Source organism: Fusarium proliferatum (genome assembly GCF_900067095.1).
Source record: "Fusarium proliferatum ET1 genome assembly, contig: FPRO_scaffold001, whole genome shotgun sequence".
In the NCBI taxonomy this organism is placed as follows: Eukaryota; Fungi; Ascomycota; class Sordariomycetes; order Hypocreales; family Nectriaceae; genus Fusarium; species Fusarium proliferatum.
In genome coordinates this window covers 3,144,735-3,160,716 of record NW_022194790.1, presented here as the reverse complement: position 1 = coordinate 3,160,716, position 15,982 = coordinate 3,144,735, and the positions used below count along the sequence as shown (strand labels likewise).

At 49.3% G+C, this 15,982-nt stretch overlaps 7 protein-coding genes across 7 annotated transcripts; 3 read left to right on the top strand and 4 right to left on the bottom strand.

Moving 5' to 3' along the window:
* Positions 1-373: 373 nt before the first annotated feature.
* On the top strand, positions 374-3,343 carry FPRO_01046 (uncharacterized protein; the record flags this gene model as incomplete). The annotated part of the gene is made up of 4 exons (XM_031219682.1): positions 374-598; positions 660-1,167; positions 1,222-1,963; positions 2,014-3,343. The coding sequence occupies 4 exons, from the start codon at positions 374-376 to the stop codon at positions 3,341-3,343; spliced, it is 2,805 nt and encodes a 934-aa protein (XP_031075426.1).
* A 366-nt stretch (positions 3,344-3,709) lies between these two features.
* On the bottom strand, positions 3,710-6,067 carry FPRO_01047 (uncharacterized protein; the record flags this gene model as incomplete). Its single annotated transcript, XM_031219670.1, has 2 exons — positions 3,710-5,783; positions 5,868-6,067. 2 exons carry the CDS (start codon positions 6,065-6,067, stop codon positions 3,710-3,712), a joined length of 2,274 nt encoding a protein of 757 aa, XP_031075425.1.
* A 944-nt stretch (positions 6,068-7,011) lies between these two features.
* FPRO_01048 (uncharacterized protein) lies at positions 7,012-9,072 on the bottom strand (the record flags this gene model as incomplete). Its single annotated transcript, XM_031219659.1, has 6 exons — positions 7,012-7,216; positions 7,262-7,388; positions 7,440-7,683; positions 7,735-8,645; positions 8,704-8,821; positions 8,890-9,072. The coding sequence occupies 6 exons, from the start codon at positions 9,070-9,072 to the stop codon at positions 7,012-7,014; spliced, it is 1,788 nt and encodes a 595-aa protein (XP_031075424.1).
* Positions 9,073-10,340: 1,268 nt separating this feature from the next.
* On the bottom strand, positions 10,341-11,187 carry FPRO_01049 (uncharacterized protein; the record flags this gene model as incomplete). The annotated part of the gene is made up of 2 exons (XM_031219648.1): positions 10,341-10,870; positions 10,920-11,187. The coding sequence occupies 2 exons, from the start codon at positions 11,185-11,187 to the stop codon at positions 10,341-10,343; spliced, it is 798 nt and encodes a 265-aa protein (XP_031075423.1).
* A 2,041-nt stretch (positions 11,188-13,228) lies between these two features.
* Positions 13,229-13,618, top strand: FPRO_01050 (uncharacterized protein; the record flags this gene model as incomplete). Its single annotated transcript, XM_031219637.1, has 3 exons — positions 13,229-13,266; positions 13,318-13,468; positions 13,544-13,618. The coding sequence occupies 3 exons, from the start codon at positions 13,229-13,231 to the stop codon at positions 13,616-13,618; spliced, it is 264 nt and encodes an 87-aa protein (XP_031075422.1).
* Positions 13,619-14,085: 467 nt separating this feature from the next.
* On the bottom strand, positions 14,086-14,436 carry FPRO_01051 (uncharacterized protein; the record flags this gene model as incomplete). The annotated part of the gene is made up of 1 exon (XM_031219626.1): positions 14,086-14,436. The coding sequence occupies one exon, from the start codon at positions 14,434-14,436 to the stop codon at positions 14,086-14,088; it is 351 nt and encodes a 116-aa protein (XP_031075421.1).
* A 231-nt stretch (positions 14,437-14,667) lies between these two features.
* Positions 14,668-15,726, top strand: FPRO_01052 (uncharacterized protein; the record flags this gene model as incomplete). The annotated part of the gene is made up of 4 exons (XM_031219615.1): positions 14,668-14,692; positions 14,752-15,156; positions 15,211-15,492; positions 15,542-15,726. The coding sequence occupies 4 exons, from the start codon at positions 14,668-14,670 to the stop codon at positions 15,724-15,726; spliced, it is 897 nt and encodes a 298-aa protein (XP_031075420.1).
* Positions 15,727-15,982: the final 256 nt, after the last annotated feature.

The following is a 15,982-nucleotide window of genomic DNA, read 5'->3' as shown; positions in this document are numbered from 1 at the left end:
CCGGATCCATACCTCACCTGGGTAGGTACACAATCACTTTGCTTTGTCCTCTACCAAATACTCCCACAACACAAGCGCCTGACCAATATTATTCAGTCAACCAGCGGTGATGTTGCCATCAGCGTATACCTCCCTTAACATCACGGATTATCCATAAACGCCTGTTCAGGTCCTGGAGTTAGAATCTATCATCATCGTTTTGGTTCAAGACCCCGGCCCGTTCCTGTGCCTTGTTTGCTTTGTTTCTATTCCTCCTGTGCGTGCGTAACCGTGCTTCTCAGCGCATCGGCCTCTCGATACCGATAATCTCGACATCGGATGCCTGCGCGCGACCAGGTTCAACCTACCTCATAGGCGATTGCGCCGATATCCAATGGACCCAGCAGACATCTTCCGACAAGGCTTCGGCCAAGTCGCTCCCCGCCAGAATCCCGTCTTCATGGGTCACCCTCAACACCATATGGTCCAGTTCCAGCAGCAGCCGCCACCTCCGCCAGCTTTCAGGAAACCTGTACAGCAGACCGAAGAAACCTCGGATGGCGACGGCTCGAGTCACCGCATTGCCCACACTCTAACTGCTTGCTGCCGTTGCCGACAGGTACCTATCCTCTTAGTGCAACTCGATGATCTAAGCTACATGCTAATGTATTCCTATGTAGAGGAAAACTCGATGCGATCCGACTTTGCCCCGCTGTTTGCCGTGTGAAAGATCCGGATCGACTTGCGAATACCTTGATGCAGCCAAAGGTCGCAAGATCAACAGGCATTATGTTATTAGGCTACAAGACAAAGTCAGGCAACTCGAGGCGGAGCTTAGCCAATATACCGACGACGAAAATGAGTATCCTACGAGTAATGAAGATATGGTTCGGCCTGGCGGAATGGTTCGTCTGAATGGTGGCGATGAGACCCCTCGATACCTAGGACCCAGTAGCGGTATCGCAATGACTCGTCTTCTTATGGAGCAAGCGAAAAGATACACTGATTCCAAACGCATCTCAGATCTCATCCCCAGTGTCCGCGCCAGACAAGCTCGTATGCAGTCCATACAAATGACGGGGCCTTCGGCAAGGAGAAAGAGTTACCCCATGATTAGCCAGCATCCAGCCGAGAGTTTGCCCACAAGAGCCGTTGCAGATAAGTTACTGGAGATCTTTAACCAAAAAGGTAAAACTCAATCCTGTTGTGAACTACTCCATGGGAAATGCTAACCTATGAAAGCCCAACTCTTCTGGCCTGTTCTTCACGAAAAGGATCTTCTACAGGACCTGGATGCGGTCTACAATGGTGACACTGATCCATATCGGCTTTTTATTGTCAGAATGCTTGTAGCCATCAGCTTACAAAAGCTTGACACGCAATATGCTGGTTTAGCAGACAGCTACTACTTGGCAGCAATGCAATTGTTCGAAGACGTCGTCCGCCCAAAGGATCTCAAGACATTGCAATGTCTTGTGCTTCTTGGAGAATATTCGCTTCTCACCCCTACAAGGACGCCGATCTACTATGTTATCGGCCTGGCAGCTAGAATATGCCAGCAGGAAGGACTAGCCAGCGAGAAGACTATTTCTACAGGGTACAACTTGGATGCCAAAACAATCGATATGAGGAGGCGGATTATCTGGACTGTGGCCGCGATGGAGTATGGCTTGGCGCACAGTATGGGCAGGCCCAACAATTTTGCCACAGGCGACGACCGACTAGACGTCGAATTCTTCGCAGCAGTCGACGACGACAACATCACTGACCAGGGCATCCAGCCAGGCCCTCCCAGCGAGCGCAAACTTGTTGCTATTCACTTCTACAGAATGAGAATGTGTCAGGCCGAGATCCGAAGGGCGTTGTATGAGAAGAAGAAGGAAGAACCAAAGAACGACTCGCACCCTTGGTTTGCAAGGGTTGAGAAGATGAACAAAGAATGGCTAGATGCATCACCCACAAGCCCCGATTGGTGCAAGCCCTGGTATGTCCCCCTCCGTTTTATTCTTCTCTATGTCTAATGCGATTCGATAGGTTCACTGGCAGGTATCATCAGATGAGGATATTCATGTATAGACCCTCTCCGCAGATCCCAAAGCCATCACCTCGCGCCGCGGCGATTTGTTACGAGAGCGCAGCGTACATCATCCAGCTCAATGCTAAGCAGATGGAGAGTGGCGCAGATCTCACATGGGTTTTCCTTCTGACCGTGAACATGTCCCTCAACACACTTTTATGGACTGTTTCGTATCCAGAGGTGCGCCGAGCGCATCCCCGCCATGAGGTTGAAAACCTCGTTCAGACTTCTATGGAGGTTTTGGATCGTTGTACAGAAAGATGGCCTGGGACTGCGTCCGCCTCTCAACTTTACTCCATTTTCTCAAAAGCTTGTTTGCAAGGCTACGATGAACGCCCAATGACGGGACAAACGGCCGGCTTCTTCACCACGCCCCCTTCCTTCGCGGACCCTAACTCGCCCGAAGCCTTCCAGAACCTTCAACAAGTCCAGGCCCCTTATCAGAACCCACCTCAGTTCAACCATGTATTCAACTCACCACCTGAAGCCATGAATGCTTACGCCTTCGATCCCAACTTCCCTCCACCTCAGCCGAGCTTCAGGTCTAACTCCATCTTCTTCAACCCTGCGAGCAATGAACCTACGGGGCGAAGATTCTCATACTTCCCACCCGACTTTATGCAGCCCGGCGAGACCATGATGGACGACCCAACACCGCCAGCCACCACGACCCCTGAGCAGCATATGACATCGCCTCCGGATCACATGTCAGAGCAATTGCCAACTCCTCCTGACAGCATTCCGACCGGCAACCTGACAACACCAACCCCTAGCAATACTTTATCGCCCTCAAACACCCTGACAGCCCATCCTACACCTATTATGCAGCATGCCTCGCCAGCTGGAGTTTCTCTGGTGCCCGTGCAGGCGAACGTATCTCCTCCTATCAAGATTGAACAATCTCAACGTGGGCCCACGTTTGTTGTACCTCAAAACCCACAGGCTGCACCCACCCAAAGGCCTCTACCAACCCCAAGCGGTATTGGCGATTGGTTCTCGCCTCCTGCTCCATTCATTTCCCCGTACGCTTTCAACAACATGAGCAACAGTTTTTTCAACGATTCCATGGCGAATCCTGGGAACTATGGCGATATGTCGGGCTCTGGTCTTGGGCTACAGAATATCCAAGGCGGGAATGTCCCTCCTCAGTTTGACTATGGTTTTGCTAGGCAGGGTAGCCTTACACAGTCTCAGCAGCTTGAGTTGATGAATGTGCTTGAGACCGAGGGGATGGGAGACATTGATGCGTTCCTCAACGGAGGGAACATATCTAACAGGTGGTATTAAGATCATTGCTAAATATAAGATAGGGTAGAATGAATCTAGGCAACGGATTGGTTTCACAGGATATGTAAGCATGGACGGCGTTTCTTGGGTATAAAGCATTAGACATTGTCTGCAGATGGACGCTTGAATTATAGACCTGCTCCTGTTTCAAGTCTTGATTTGTACTGTATGAAATGCATTGGTCATGAAAAGTCCCGCCCCGAGACCGCTTAGTGAAGTACACGAAATATTATTTTCCAGACATCAAGCTTACTCTTCGTCATACAAGGTTCCCGCAAATAGGGGCAGGAAACATACCAGCTAAATGGCAAGAAACAGCAACCAAATAAGTCGGGGGTTAGCAAAGGGTCGTTATAACAGCATAGTTTATTTTCCATCTTCAAGGTTCCTCTTCTCTGGAGGACCAGCCAGTGAGGCTGCCCTACTGACAGGCTTCTTGGTACGCTTCTTGCGTCGCGTGGTGCCAGTGACGGGGGGTACTTTCTGCACCCACTGTGCGATAAGGCTAGCCCTCACACTGCAAAGGGGGTAGTCGTTGCTATCTTCGTCAGACCATCCCTTGGGACCTGAATTGTTAGTAGATATGGCATTGGATGAAGAGCCGTTGGCAGCAGCTGCCGCTGCTGCACGTTCTCTCTCATCGCGCTTCTCTCTGGCCATAAGGGATGCACGAAAAGTAGCATCATCACAGACTCGTTCATCACTAAGAGCTTCGTAGACTCGCTGGTTGTGTTCCCGTTTGAGCTGTCGATCCTTATCTGTCGCACTTGGTACGGCTGGTCTAGCGTTGTCAGGTCCACCATTGATCAGAGATGCGGCGGCGGCGGCAGCTTCCTTGCGAGTAGTACCGATGTGCATCTTTGAGATATTCTGGGGGAGGGTATCGTATAAGAACGGGAGGGGCACAGGTATGCATAAGGTCTCCCAAGACGCGCTGAGCTGTAGCCAGTTACCTTCGGCGCGGCGGAGAATTTCGACCCAGTCAGACCGAGCAGCAGAGCGACTAGGTTGAAAAACCGGATAGCCATCGGCGATACGGATCAGCCTTGCCGCCATGTAGGTGTGGCGTTCAAGCTCCTTGGTCGAAGTTTGGGCTAGGCAGTGACAAAGGAGGAGGGAGTGAAGGGCGTCGGCCATAAGGGGGTGGTAGGTCGACCATTCGCACGTCTGGGGCATATCGAAAAGAGGTGTTTTGCCATTCAATTTTGTCAACTCTTGGCTAGGATATGGAGGGAGGTCTGAAGGGGGGACGGCGGCGAAGAGTTCCGAAATGGCGTAAGTGGTATGTGGCTCGAGAGAGTATGTGGCCTCAGAAGGGCGAGGATGGCGGGTGCCTTTTGCGGAGGAATTAACTCGATCATTAAAGTCCTTTGCGATGGAGGATGGTAAATTGGGCGCGTACTCAAGATGTGACATAAAGGCGAGGAGGTCTCGGATCGCCAGTTTTGCGTACTTCTTGACAAGCTTCTGCGCTTCGGTCTGTTCACGGAGAGACTTTTCTTCAATCTCTGGCGACTTGCGGCCACTGACTTCTGGATCAAAAGCTTCGTCTGGGCTGTGCGAATCGACATGCCCACTCTGGCTCTGACTTGTCGGGATGCCATCTTCGATATGCTGACATGCCACTGATAGATACGCTGCACCACGAAGGAACAGCAGCTGAGTTTCCAAACTACTCGGTTGCTCTTTTTCAGATGGGATAATGTCCTGACGCCATCGTCTACCCCGATGTGAATACTGGGAGTCCAGTTCGTCGCCACTGGGTCGATGGGGCTGTTGATGTATTCGACACACTGTGAGAGCGGCCGTCAAGTCATGAGCCGCACCTTCAAAATCCTCCTTGAAAGTTTTGACGATTGCACGTGTTCGAAGAGCTTCGCCCTCGTTGGGCCTCTCGGATATGATATCTGCCAAAGGCTGAAGACTAGTGGACTCTGCCAACTGACGCGAGGGTATTTTCTCATGAAAGAAATGTACATATTTGGCATCTGGATCCTGTGGGTTACGAAACAGCACCAGCGCCCCAATCTCATCAATCGGTGACGCTCCCTGCATTGTTGCAACACTGCAAGCAATCTCATCTAGATGGTATGCACGGCTAAGCTTCTGGCTTGCCTGCTCCCTCATCCGAAACTTGCGCTCGCGGCTCAATTTTGTCCCATGTCCTGGCCCCGTCATTCCCAACACAGACATAGGAGATGCGCCGGGTAGCCCGCCATGGACGTTAGTCAACACGGGTGAGGCAATATCACTAGCAGCTCTCACAGCGAGATTGGTGGCTTCGTCGACGAGACGGCGAATCTTCAGTAGGTCATAGAGTACGGCAGGGTCAATAGGACACGGCCGGGGGGTATTGTAGTTGATGTTGGCAATTGTTTCGAGGATCTCGATAGGCATCTGAAGCCACGGACCGTGGAAAGCGGATATGTATCGCCAATGCCTAAGGTAAAGCGTCAACTCCGTAATCGAACGGATCGCAAATGGCCACTTTGCAGGAAAATCAGCGGCGCATAACCAAACCTACTTGTTCCGGCAAATATTAAGGGTCTGTAAAGACGAAGACGAGGAAGAAGAACCATCCTTGGACGTCTTTGGTTTCTTCTTTTGACTCCCTCCGTTTGTATCCATAGTATTTGAGGTTTGTGGATGCGTTTGCGAAGTGTTGTCCAGGGTCGCGTTCTGCCCCTCACCACCAGGAGCTTGGCTGCCTTTTTTCTTTGCCATTTTTTTTTGCACTGAAACAGCGGCGTAGGCGAAAAGCGCCAGCAGATGCCTTGTGCGCTGGTACAAAATCTGGGGGCCCTCGAACCGGCTTGATCGCAGACCACAATGTGTAGATCGATCAAGGCTGTATTCTGGTATCGAAGACGTGGGGTAAGTGTAAAGAATCTAGTTGCGACGACTGCATGGGGGACGAAAGGAAAAGGCTAAGAAATTTCGACTATATTGATGTTGGCTGGGAGAAAGCTCTTGGATAAAAATTTTGTGGCCCAAAAACAATAAAATCGTCGGAACGCTATTGTGCTTGAACGCAGGTAATCGTGATGGTTTTCTGTAGTAAAGTCAAAGGTGGTTTGGATATGATGCAAATCACGTGAAGGCAGCATAGTGCTGCGAAGATGCTGAGGAAGGTGCTTCAACGATAAGCGACCTGGAATGCAAGCTGTCTTTCCTTGTCAAATCGGAAATATCTATAGATCTGATATCGCTCATAAGCGAGTGTGCCAGTACTTAAATGACATAATTGGACTGTCTTTGCCGCCAAAGGTCATGCTCGAGGCCTTGGAGTTAGGTCTTGTCTGATCGTCTTTCCGCTGAAAGCTCTCGTTCCACGAATGTGATCTCCCCAGGGAGAAGATGAAAGAAAGCACGCACTAGACGGAACGTCACTACAATTATGTGACTGTTGGATAATTGACTGAGCATGGTCAAGATATGTTTTTAATTATCTCACGGAAACATGAAGTCATTAACTTAGGTAGATTAGGAAGTGATTAAGCTGTAGATGAATATAGATCTTCCCTTTTGAGACCCATCCCCGGCGGCTTTTGTAGACAAACACACAAAAACCGCCCCAATTCACACAAAGCTTCCTTAATACACACCAAACTCTTTAGCTGGCTTCTCAATAAAATTCAAATAGGCATCAAGCTCTTCCAGCATATATGTCAATGGTCATAAACAAGGTCGCGCTCACTAAACTCCTTTTCGGATGTCAGGTAGGGGAACTTCTCCCGTACCGGTAAGTCCTTTGCTGTTCCGAGCAATCGTGGTATTGGTGCGCTTTTTGTGCTGAACTCGTTGGAAAGAAATGATATAAAAGCCTGTATATCTCGCTTCGTCGTCATGGGGCCGAGACTCGCGCGAACGATTCTGCTCCTGTCAGTTGATGAATTTGATGATTATGGTGTAACATACCCCGTTGGCTTATTATGTATGACTGCCATCTCACTTGAACCACAGGCGTGTCCGCTTGAGAAGATCCTGTCCCATTCCCAGTCCTCATAGTCCAGAGCTTTGGCGACACCACCAGGGCAGCAAACGCCTGAAGCATAATCGTCAGCAGTGCTAACATGAATCTAGATGATGGCCTTACCTCCTGCTCGTATGTATACTCCAGCGCTATTGGCAAGCCTCTCTACCTCCGTCCAGGGGATATATGAACCATCTTCTTTCTTAATGTTGAAGGCAAAAGTTGGCCCTTGAAGTGAAGGATCGCCATACATGAATGGGCTATCAACATATAGCTCGATCAATGGATATCCGTTTCGGTGCTTCAGGTCCACGAGACGTTCATATAAGTAGCGAGCGAGATAACAGCAATGACGAGATATCGTATCCTGCGACCAACCGTCAGTTAATCTCAGTATTAAAGTGACATGGCAACTCACCATTGAGCCATAAAGCCTTAGGTGTGTATCAATGGCAACTCCAAGCGCCAAGATACTGTGAAATGGCAGTGTGCCATCCTCGACACCCTCATGTATATCCCATATTTTGTGCAGATCCCCCAGCCCGGGAACTTTCTTCATGACCCGGGAGTCTTTTGAGGGGGATAACTGAGCAATTGTTCCCCCGCCAAAGTATCTCCTCAGGTTCAGTATATGCCCAGATGCCCGCCTAACAACCAATGCTCCCAAATCAGGGAAGCCAAATATCTTGTAAAACGAAAGGCAAGTGAAGTCGGGTGCATCCATCGGATCGTGGAACAGGGAGCTGAGGGAGCTAGTCATGGCGAGAGCCGCAGCATCAAAAAGGGTATAGACATTTCGAAGTTGAGGGTGTTGCCGTATTCTTTTCGACCAGTCCTGTGGTAATCGTCGTCCACTAAGATTGGACTGGCCTGGATATGCGAACAAGCCCAGGCTGGTCGATTTTCCTCTTCGGGATTGGCAGCTGAAAGGCCGCGAGATCCATTCTTCAACACTCTCATCATCTTCGAAACAATGATAGTCCCCTGACGTAAGTGCGCGAACCCCGATAATACTCGTATGGGCTTCCTTGTGACATCCATACCAAAAGCCCTTGGTAGGGGTCTTCTCTCCGATGTCCCGAAACGCGTCAGCAACGAGCTTGATAGCAGCCGTAGCATTGGCGACGAAGACCAGGTCGAAATACTTTGGATCAGCGCCAACGAAATCAAGAGCTTTTGCCCGGATATTATCAACCATATCACCCGACAACTTTGCCGGGAGATTCTCTGAGTGCGGATTGCCCCAGAGGTTACCAATCATTGCTTGGGAGAAGCCGGTTATAAGGGATCGCGCATATATGGTAGCTCCTCCATGATCAAGATAAGCCCCTGTAAGCAAACGTCAGCGGATCTAGGGATGAAGAACCAAGGAGTCAGACTGTCACACCTTGTGCCATGTTGGGATACTCGTATTCTCGGAAATCCTCGACCGACGAGTTATATTCCATGTCTGGAGAACGTATATCTCGCTCTGAACGATGTTTGAGCGCTGTATTTGTGTCTGCCTGAGCACGTAGTCAGTCTCCTTCCAAGATAGACCGATAGGTGGCTCTGGATTACAAAGCTGACGTACCATGACTGAGGGGGCCATATAGGCACTTGATTGACTAGCAGCTGTGTTTAGGAAGGGAGAAAGACTTCCACGAGTATTAACGGAAGATGAGACAGTCTCGGAAGATAAACAAATGTTCAACGATAAAGAACCATCGAGATCGGTCAACAAGTACTTTAATTGACTTTGCAGGCAAGGAAGCATGATCAAGGAATATCTGGGGATAGGTCACCACCTGGCTCACAGCCGCTCACCAACCAGAATCAATATATGACACAACTCTGATCAGATCAGCCCGGTTCCTCGGCTTGGCCTGCATATGTATCTGCACGTCCAAGCTAGGGCAGTTTCTCGTTTTGACCCTTTCCATGTGATAGAACATTCCCGAAGTGAATACTAGTCTGCTACCCAAGGCCAAATCAAGGAAGCAATGCTAATTACAGACAGTAGCAAGGGTTTGAAGAGATTTCGGCCAAGAGCTGCTTGACTTCTCAGAAGTTGAGAACCTTGAACCTTGCTTGAATGTTGACAGATGCTTTTCATGTTGATGAGCTGAACAGCCTGGGCTCCAGCTGAAAGAAGAGATGGATGCAGCTAAAATCCTTAGGCTTGGCTGGTCAGCTCTAGTGATTCTTACGTGCGCTAGGGCCGGGCCTCGAGAACGATGATTTGGGGGCAGAAGTGCACTAAAATAGATGCAAGTGCAAGAGATCGATGGTTGCCCGGCATCCACTCAAAGGATGCGCGCAATCCCAGTCGAGCTCGATGCGAGCAGGGGTATAAGAGAGTCCGGAATCTTCTACAGCAATCGACTGATAACACTGCTCAACGAAGAAACAAGAAATAGTGCTTGAAATTTATCTTAATGCCTCACTTATCGCATTACTCCTATGAGTCATGGTTCGTAGTTAATTCTTGCAAGCCCTGGATGCATAAATTGATAACCTCGATGGAATAGTACAGCTACCCTAAGCTCCTCACAATAAATATAAGGTAATTACAGTTAGGGAAAGGTCAAGGGGCTTTTACAAAGGTCCCTATCAAACTAATGGAATGGAACGAGAGCCTCCGAGACTTCCATTTAAGAAATGGATCAGCATTTCTTTCACGTACCTTGATACTCATCAACTGACATCCATAAGATCCAATGCCTGATTCAATCGGCCAGTGATAACTGGCACATCTGTGCCGTACATTACTGGTCACCAACCTACATGGTAATATCCCTAACCACCGATTTGCATTGATTTTCACTTGGACATGCGCCGTAGTCGTAAAGACAAGTTTCAAATAGGATTTCTTTGTATTATGTCTGCTTGTTGACAAACTAGAACACCCTGCAGCTCCTATCAATCAAGCTTTGTTCAAGGAAACAGCAATCTGCTTCCAGACAAGTCAGAAACTTTCGGTTTCCTCAACGAACTGAACTGAAATCGCCCCTCGCATCAAATACAGTTTCATCATCAACTCCCTCACATTGCAAGAATGAGAGCAAAGACACCAGCCAGGGCAAGGTTGATCGGGAGCGTAGCAGACGAGGCACCGTTGGGACTAACAACGCTAGTCTCAGTAGAAATAGGCTTGCCGCCAGTGCCACTGCCTGTGCTTGATGGAGTAGGAGTGTTCGTCTCAGGGTTGACTGTCTCAGTCGGTGTTGGGAGGTAAGCTGGGGCAGTGTAGTTCGAGTCGATAACACCCGGGTTCAGGTTCACAAAGTTGGCGCATGTTAGACGGGTCTTGTTGGCATAATGAAGAACAAACGACCGGTTGCCAAAGTAGGCCCCGATGCCTTCCTTGGTGGAGGCGTAGTAGTCGATGTAGTCGGCTGTGAAGGGGTCGCTGGTGATCTTTCCATGCTTCCCACTGTTGTCTCCAACCTGACAAGAGGCAGGCTTCTCAGGGTCACAGGGAGGCTCCTCGCCACGAGCGAAAGGGTCGAGATGGGCGAGAGTGGCGGTACAGTTGCCATTCTCGGGAACAGGTTCAACGTGGATATGGTATGCTATGGCAGAGTCAGCTACAGTCTGGCTGAGCGATAGTCGAACAATTACTGAAGGGACCTCCCTCCTTGGGAAGGTTGCTGAACTGGACCTTGAACTGGACGCCGTGTCCATCGCTCGGAGCTTCAGCCTGGATAAAGCCCTTGACATTGCCGTCGATTGCGGCATCTTTGAAGAAAGGCTCCTTGGGAAGGGTGGCCTTGTATTTGACACCAATAGGGTTGTCGTTGACTCTGGGAGCATCGTGAGAGTCATCCTGGCCAAAAACCTGCCCGGCAAGCGCCGAGAACAGGACGGCCACCATAGCTTGAGTGCGCATTTTGAGTGAGATTGTAAAGCTGTGCAATCTGTGTAGGCAATGCTGTGTGTAAGGCAAGCAGGTGCGACTATGACTAAAGACCGTCGAGGCGAAGTAAGAGTAGGATCTCGATATTAAAAGAATACGAGCGAGTGAAATGACCGCTAGGGCCCGACAGAATTATTTAGGTGCTGAGGCTTGCTCAAAAGTGATTCAACGGATCCAGTCTTAGGTTGAGATGAGATGATGAACGGCAGTGACAATGACAGTGGCAGTGGCAGCCGAAGCTATATATAGCGTGGGCGCTGAAGCTTGCCAAGACCGTCGTCACCACGCGATAATCCTAGAGGATAATTGAACTTAGATTGGTCAAAATGTCAAAAGCTCTCAGCACAAGCCGCATAAACGAGGAAATGCTCAAGTCCCCAATCCGTGTTGGGCAAAGCCTGGCCTGAATTTGTGCAGCAAGCAGCAACCAAAAAGAGGCTCTTTAGCTCCACTCCCAACGAATGAATTGCCTAGCAAATAACGCGGGGGAGAGATACGATCCATTCTAGGCCCCGTAGCAAGCAATAGTCTCCCTGTGCCGAGATATCTGTCCAACGATTGGTGGCCACAGGGGACAGCCCGTATTCACGAGCGACGTGGCTTAGGCTTTGTTTGTTTCAACGGACACGGCGCCATGCGTTTGTTCACCTTTTGATTCAACGGCTATGGCGGCCAAGCACAGCATGGGGCATCAGCGGACAGGTCAAGCCCTTTGAAAGCTCTTCGGCACACGGAACCCCGTGTTTGCCAGGAGGGGTGCTGGGGACGGTGCATCGCTGACAGGCGACAGACAGCCAACAAGCAACAAGAGAGGGAGGGTTGCGTAACCTCACACGGCGTCTAAAAGCAACATCCATCTTACTAAGTCCTGGCTTGGGATCTTGCTGCTTGTGTCGCTGTTGCACAACAAGCAAAACGTGTGCGTAATGATGGCATCACAAATTTCCTTTTCATGAGATGCTCTCAACTTCCGAGCCTTGGTATTGCCTCATTAGGGCCACTTAGCTAAAGTCTCTGACAAGGCCGTGATCTGACGGAATAGAACCCTCCGCGGTAGCTCTCTTGATCAGTAGTTTGGCGATCATCAACATGGCGCTTGCATGTTTCGTTTCGTTTCGTTTCGTGTTGAGCTATGGGCAGAGGTGTGCCTGAAGCCATTGGAGCGCGAGGCACAGAGCTCCAATGCCAAGGTCGCTCAAGACACCAATACATTTCTGCTATAAAGAGTACTAGTCAGAGGCTTAACCTTTTTGGTGGGCTCCAATGTTAGTAGCCGCCATAATGCTTACAACCTACATTACCACGAGACAGTTCAGCTAACCTCCATGGTCAAGAATAACAGAAATAGTTGCCCAGTTTTATTGGCCATGGCTAGACCACACAACTTGTGGGTTGTTTCTCAGGTTTCGGAGGTGTTCAAACTGCACGCCATGATTGTGGTTGCCTCTCGTCAGCCAAGATAATAGCACAATTTCAATGTTACACTTCTGAGCACGAATTCCGGCTTGAGGAAGATCGTCAGCTATTCTTTCGGATTTCGCAAGGTTCACAACCTAGATCGTCCGTGTAAGTAAGCATCTTTAGGTATATTGTTAGCACTGTTTGCTATGCTGCGTACCTAGCCAGCACCAGAACAAGTTAGAGAAAAACTAACATAGAATAAACGCAGAGACATGCATCTTGCACTAATAATACCTACCTTAGGTACCTGATAATAATAAAAGGTACGCATCGGAAATTTTAGGGCCTGCCTAGCCCGACCGTGCCTATCAATATCTGGCTGGATAAAGTGGCGCATTCAATATGTGGCGGTGCGTGGTAGTGGCTCATTCTTCAGCCTTGTTGCTGAGGCAGGAAAGGAGCTAAACGGCGACATTGACGCATTACCACCAACAGCAACGGAGCTATAGCTGCGACCCAGTATCAACGTCGTCACAACAATCCATCACCACCACACCCATAGCGATACATCGATTGGCCAACCATACTTGAGCCCTTTCTATATACCCACATCATGAAGCCCGTCGTCAGCGCCTTTAACGCGTGGTCATGGTGCGCCAATCCCTTTGAACTGCCATGATGAAGCTAACATGAAACTTCCAGCACCGTTCTCTCTGTTTTCGCCATTGTTATCCTCAGCGCTCTCGCGGGCCTCTACCGAAGCAACCATGAAGAATTCACGGGCGGCGTAGATGATCCCGAAGATGGCAAGGCAGTTTCAGACACCATCTTCATCGCCGTCCTCGTCTATGTTGTACGTCCTTCCTCGATCAAACAGATTGGCTATCCGTAACCCGAACCCAATCTTGCATCTTACTGACAGTAATAGGCTTTCTTCGTCTTTTGTGGCTTCCAAGGATTCCTCCATACCCGAGAAAGCCGTCGAGGCGCGATTGCTCTGTAACAATACTACCGATCGGCGAGCAGAGCATGACACGGAACCTGGCGTCCTGGGAATTTTTATCGATTTGAGTTTGGAATGGCATTGTGTTTGAAAGACGAACATTATAGTTGCATGGGAAAAAGAGAACAGCACGAGATGATGATCAAGACTGCGCGTATACAGTTCATAGGCACGCTATGTACGGGATATTCTTTGGCTTAGACGGTTTATTCAGTTTTGCTTCCTACTATTCATCTTGCAATGTTGCCTGCTGTCTTGTGTGGCTCAAATCATATTACTATGTTGAATGACCCGGCCGGCGCTACGCATGTTGTAGCTATGTTCGGTTGACCACCTTTTCGGTATCTCAACTGAAAGTCTCAATCCGTAAGTGCACAGATGGGAGGGGAAATAGATGCTCCACGATGCATCCGTACTTCGTGCAACAATGGGATTCCCTGGTGAGGAGCGTCGCCGGGACACCACGATTAGGCGACGGTCCGGCACAGTGGGGCCGCTCCGGACAGTGCCGAACAGATGAAAGGCGTCGGCGGCCGTCCGAAAGTCCCATTGTTTGCAACTTTATACGTCACAGCAATCTCATCGACATTGGGGGTTTGAACAAGGTACCGCACATATGTGCCCCTCTTTTTAGCAACAAGATCGTCATGTTCGCGACAAGATAGCGAAAGGGTCATAACCATCGTGCCAGTTTCCGCCGGCATAAGCCAGCGTACGCCCATGACCATTGGTCGATAGCTCGATCTTCTATCAATCGATAGAGGAGCTCCCACATGATGGAAAGCCAAACGCCAGATTAAAAAAAGAGCTGTCAGCATGGATGCGCATTCTTGCTTGGCTGGCCCCGTTATTGTGACGAAGAAATGTTCAACCCCGACTGTAGTGTCGTCATCGATCGATCTTCATCATGATTCGGATCGAATGCTCCGTGTGTTCTTGTACGACGAGTATTAAAAAGAGGAGGCTCTTCCGAGTGATATAGAAAGAATTTTCAATCCCCTCCAGCTCGAGAAGTTCATTGCACAATTGACTATAATCCAACCGCTAAAATGACGACTCAAAACTTCAAGAATGGTGAGTTCTCCCTCCCCACTTTCAACAATTCAACGATATAGCAACTGACCAAGAACTAGAGAAGGACATCCCCGTCTCTCACCAGGACTTCCCTGGAACTGAGAGGGAGATGCCCGACCCCAAAGCCACTCGTGACGAAGTACCTGAGGCCGGCGGCAATTCGAGGACATACCAAGGCTCTGGAAAGCTCAAAGGCAAAAAGGCACTGATCACTGGAGGCGACAGTGGCATCGGTGCTGCTTCTGCTCTTCTGTTCGGTCGGGAGGGCGTTTCGGATATTGTCATCGCCTATTTACCAGAGGAAGAGAAGGATGCTCAGGACACCAAAAAGCAGGTTGAGAACGAGGGTGCCAAGGTCCATCTTATCTCTCTTGACCTCTCAAAGCAAGAGAACTGCAGGAAACTTGTTGACTTTGCCGTGGAGAAAATGAACGGAATTGACATTCTATTCAACAATGCAGCTTGTAAGTGTTTCTGGCAGTATCGAGCATATCGAGCATATCTGACAATCGAGCTAGACCAGATGATGGTCCAGGATATCAAAGACCTCCCCGAGGAGCAATGGATCCATACCTTCAACATCAACATCCACTCCTTCTTCTATATCTCCAAATATGCCCTCCCTCACATGAAGGCTGGAGCAACTATTATCAACAATGCTTCCATCAACGCCTACATAGGTCGCCCTGATCTCCTCGATTACACATCCACAAAGGGTGCAATTGTTTCATTCACACGCGGTCTCAGCAATCAATATGTCAGCAAGGGCATTCGTGTTAATGCTGTCGCTCCTGGACCAGGTATGTTAAGCTAATCTCACCAACGTGTGATACGACTAAAAATGCATAGTTTGGACACCTCTCATTCCCGCCACAATGGACGACGAAGCGCAGAAGCAGTTCACAAGCCCCATGGGGCGACCTGCTCAGCCATCAGAGATTGCTACGTGCGTAGTCTTCCTGGCGTCGAGTGACAGCTCGTGTGTTAGTGGACAGACCATCCACTGCAATGGCGGTACCGTTGTGAATGGTTAAAATGGGGAGAAGATAGAACTATCGAGTAATGATATTAACGAAATATTAATCTAAGAATAAATATTGCACCTTTAGTTCCATTGCCCTGAAATGGATTTAAGTGTACAGTGCAGAACTTCAATAAGTTACACTGTATCTAGTCGCTTTTGCGACGACGTCCCTCATCAGTACCAATTCCACCTTGTGAATGACCTTTTAACAATGAACATGGTTCAAATTTCAGCTTCGTAGTTCCCCTATTACACTCTCATATCTC